This window comes from Pistacia vera, unplaced genomic scaffold (genome assembly GCF_008641045.1).
Source record: "Pistacia vera cultivar Batoury unplaced genomic scaffold, PisVer_v2 Contig45, whole genome shotgun sequence".
Classification (NCBI taxonomy): Eukaryota; Viridiplantae; Streptophyta; class Magnoliopsida; order Sapindales; family Anacardiaceae; genus Pistacia; species Pistacia vera.
This window is the reverse complement of record NW_022196279.1, coordinates 29038-33377: the sequence shown is the minus strand read 5'-3', so window position 1 is coordinate 33377 and position 4340 is coordinate 29038. Positions and strand designations below refer to the sequence as shown.

Sequence of the window (4340 nt, the reverse complement as noted above, 5' to 3'; positions counted from 1 at the left end):
TGTGTGTATTCTTAATTTTGCCTTTTTGTTAATGAGAAGGAAAAGATTTTACATGCACTTGGTAATATTCTTAATTAGTCTTATTATTTAAAAAAAAAAAAAAAATTAACTAACTATCAATTAATTACAGCTCTACTTGTAACTAATTCACTTTCTTCTCAGGTCGTGAGCTCGAGCTCGCAGATATCAATACCCAGCTCACTTCCTTCAATAAGGATGATTTATGTTTAATAAAAAAGATAAAAGAAAATATATAAATTTTAACCAGAAATACTCCTAATATATGGGTACATTATATCTTTAAAAACTCAGTAGAATTCAATTCATGAGACCATCGTTGTTCTTGATTTTTACATAAAAGAAAATTGTATTCTCAAATTGTTGATGCCAAATTTCAAGAATGAATCATTTTACAGTATAATAGAGTATCAAAAGACGGGAATATCAAATAGTAAAGCAGGATTATCTCATTCTAATTAGGGTGTGTTTGATTGGGGATAATCCCTCGTTACTCTAGTAATATCATCTTATATTCATAACATTATCATGTTTTGTTGTTAAATAATAAAAAATTTCAGTAATCATCAATAGTAATTACTATAGATTATACAGATGGTAATCTGAATACCATTATTTTCTTAGAGATTCTAAGATTACTTGGTAATCTTAATTTTGTTACAATTTTACCCCTAATTAATAAAAATTTTGGACAGTAATTCTCTTGTTCTAACAAAATTTACAACAATATTCATGGGCTATTTTATCCTTATACATAAGATTTTTAAAACATTATTACCCTTATACTTCCACCAAATTACCCAAGAACATAGCCAAAACTAGCCACTGACCACCACTGCCATGTGCTGGCTGCCGAGATGGGAGGGACCAGTAAAAGATTATATATTGGTTAGGTCCTCTCTTCAAAACTAAGGAACGTATTCTTTACCCATTTGAAAGTTGTCATTGAGTGCCATATCAAGAACGGAAGACCAGCCAGAGATTTAACAACTTTCGCACACATCATGGCTCAAATAGGTATTCCTAAAACCCTAAATTTGTTGATTCATTGTTCTAATGTCTTCGTGTGATCCAGTGATTATTTAAGTGTTGAATTTCCACTATTTTATCTTACAGATTAAACAAAAAAAAAAAGCAAGAGCGAACCATGGAACTAGGTGTAGCTTTCTATATAGGTTTGAGAGAGGTCATTCACTGCACAAAATTATTAAATCAAAATAAAATTTGTAATAGATTCCTTTCAAAACAACATAAACCGTCTAGCTTAATAACATTGAAGCTTCGTAATTATGATGAATAAAGAAGAATTGTTTAAAATTGTTGTAAGTTATTTTGCCAACTTATGATTCTAGTAGTGTAACACTAGTCATGTTTATCTACTATATTGGGTGAGCACTTCAAAGTTTGTGTGGTCATAATGCATCTGACAGATTTTTTTCACAAAACTTGTTTTGATTTGAGACAAAAATATTCCATTCTTGATATTTTGTTATGGTACATTTCCATTTGTCCTCTTTTAATTCGTTGTGTAAGAAAAGTTGTTTTGCTTTTGGGTATGGTCCTAAATTTTCTTTTGCAAAAAGCCAAACACAAAAGTTTTACTTTAACTTTTTTGTCCCTTAACCCTTAGTGCTTTGTTCTCTATATATTCATACTTTTCTAACGTCTTCTTTAAGAAACCTTATTGCCTCTAATTCATCATTGAATATCCTCTGAGATTTTTGTGTTCGTCTAAGGTTTTTCAAATGTTTTGGTAGGCTTAAAATTACCTTCTCTTACATTGTCTTTGTTATGACGATTCTGGAACATGGTTCCATGTTGATGCTTGGATGTGTGCAAACTACTGTTCTGAAGTTGATCCTTCGCTATTAAAACTTTAAAGGAGCTCAAGTACGACTTGGTGGCCTTGTGTGTGAAGCTTGTTATGGTGGCTTGAAGTTCAATTAAAGAAGAGAAGATGTGTTGAGAATAGGGAGTGTTTTGCAACTACGCTTTTTTTGCTTTGTATTTGAACTCATAAGTTTACATAGTAGATTTACTTCTTCTAGACTTGGTCCCATAGATATAGGCATATTGTCAAATCATGTAAAAATGAGTATGTTCTTTACTTGCTTTGATGGATGTTTCATTTATGCTTTGAACCAAATTTATGCACAATATGAACAAACAACCCATTCTGCATAAGCTTTAATTATTTGGTAACATTTTTAAAACTTACAATTGTTATACATAATTTTCACAAGATATCTATCTTTTGCTTCACAGGATCTTAATTATTAACAGACTAATAGTATAATAATTAATGATCTATCCTATGTACTCTAATAATAGAAGGCGGCAAAAACAGAAAAACACATCACCTGATGATGTGTAGATTAATTTTGAAACCTTATAAAAAAACAATTGAAAAATCAATTCAATCCTCTGAGTGTACATGTGAAGAACAAATCAAATGTTTTCAAACTTTGAAACATAAATAATTTAATTAATTCGTTTCAAGACATTTACATTATTATTAATTGTAAGATTCATTAATAAAGTATTGGAGAAGTTACTCAAAAGCTAGACCTTTTAACGTAATTCAAGAAAAAGAGAGCCACTAGATCTCCTTTCAACTTTTAACCATTAATGGAGCGGAAAGGTCGATAAACAAAAATCATAAAGTGAATAGATTCTGTGAAAAAAGAATTAAAGAAGTGTCCCTTTCTCTTCATAATATTCTTTGTCTTGTCTATTTTTCTTTTTTTTCAATTAATTATTTCTAGAATTTTTCACCGAAAGAACTTTGATTATATTGTCACCTCCAAAAGGTATAAACTTTTTCTTAATTGCTAGCTAGCTCCATGCTGAATTTGGAAAAGATTGATGAATGACAAAGGAAAATAAGAGAGAAAAGGAAGGAAAAAGATTGCATAATTGCCCGACATTGGACGTTAGTTTCTCTTTGGATTCTTGTTCAAAGACAACATGATGGCATTTGATTCTATAATTAATATAATATTAATTACTTATATTATATTCTCATACCACCAATGAAAACCCTGATCATAATTAAAAGACACCCTATAAATAAACATGAAAGCTATCTAATTAATTAACAAATAAAAACCCTAGAACACTCAACTAGCTACTTAATTAAGCCTCTAGGAAGTCGCCAGCATGAAGAGGGTTTTATCTGTATTGCTTTTCATCTTCTTAATTTGCTGTAAAGCGCTTCCATATTCTTCTTCTGAAAGCACTCTGACCTCAAAAGCAACTGGTATATCCAATCACTTAGCCGAAGAAAAACAGCTCAACAAGAGAACTATCTCTTACTTTTGTATTATATTTTTCTTAATCTACAATGAAGCAATAACAACATATTCTTATTTGTGCAGATGGGTTTGGGAGCAAAGTTATGAAATCAAAGCCAAAAGGAGTGTATGAAGCTCTTCATTTGGGGAATGTTGGAAAAGGAAAGGAAGTTTTTCATCAGATGAAGAAAGCGAACAAGGGAGTTTATGGTGGTGGAGATACGCTTCGTCCAAAGCGCAAGAAGGGTGGAGCATCCTCCTCCTTAGTTCCTGAATCTTCCTCTTTGGTGCTTTGGACTTTGGTGATTGAGTTACTCTTTTTTCTGTTCATTTGAATGGTTAAGATTGATGGGCGTGTCGCACGATAAAGAAAAGAATGTCGAAAGATGATACGTTTATACCAGTTTACAGATTCGAATTAATTTGCATACTTATGTTTATATGTCTCTTAGGGTTAATTTGAGGGCAAGAAAGTGAAACTTTGTAATTAAATAATCTGTTTCTGTCAATTTTAATCTTTCCTTAGCTAAATGAATGTTTTTCAAAGGTTTGCAATTAATGCATGTGTGTTCTTAATTTTACCTTTTTGTTAATAAGGAAAAGATTTTACGTGCACTTGGTACTATTAATCTAATTATTTTCTTTCGATAAGTCATTGGTTTTCAGATCATGTTTTTCTTCTGCTATAAGCTTTACCTGAACGAAAATAAAAGTATGATTTGTGTTCAATAAAAAAGATAAATAACTTTATTGTATCTTTAAAAACTCTGCATTATTCAATTCATTAGACCATCGTTCTTGATTTTTACATTAAAAAAATTTGTATTCTCAAATCGTTGATGCCAAATTTCAAGAATGAATCATTTTACAATACAATAGAGTATCAAAAGAGAAGGGAATATTAAATAGTAAAGCGGGATTATCTCATTCTAATTAATACTTTACAATATGCCATAAACTTTCATTTGTCGGGACCAAAGCTCATTATGTAGGCCTACAGCACAATCTAGTGGCTTAGTAAGGTTATAC

At 30.7% G+C, this 4340-nt stretch overlaps 1 protein-coding gene across 1 annotated transcript; it reads left to right on the top strand.

The window, feature by feature from the left end:
* The first annotated feature begins 3132 nt into the window (after positions 1–3132).
* Positions 3133–3909, top strand: LOC116144659. The gene is made up of 2 exons (XM_031430117.1): positions 3133–3277; positions 3396–3909. Exons 1-2 carry the CDS (start codon positions 3178–3180, stop codon positions 3644–3646), a joined length of 351 nt encoding a protein of 116 aa, XP_031285977.1. The 5' UTR covers positions 3133–3177; the 3' UTR covers positions 3647–3909.
* The last annotated feature ends 431 nt before the right edge of the window (positions 3910–4340 follow it).

What these genes read in the sequence shown, in the direction of transcription:
- LOC116144659 (XM_031430117.1), top strand. Translation starts at nt 3,178, where the DNA reads ATGAAGAGGGTTTTATCTGTATTGCTTTTCATCTTCTTAATTTGCTGT. An exon ending in TCTGACCTCAAAAGCAACTG is followed by an intron (nt 3,278 to 3,395) that starts GTATATCCAATC and finishes TTATTTGTGCAG; the next exon opens with ATGGGTTTGGGAGCAAAGTT.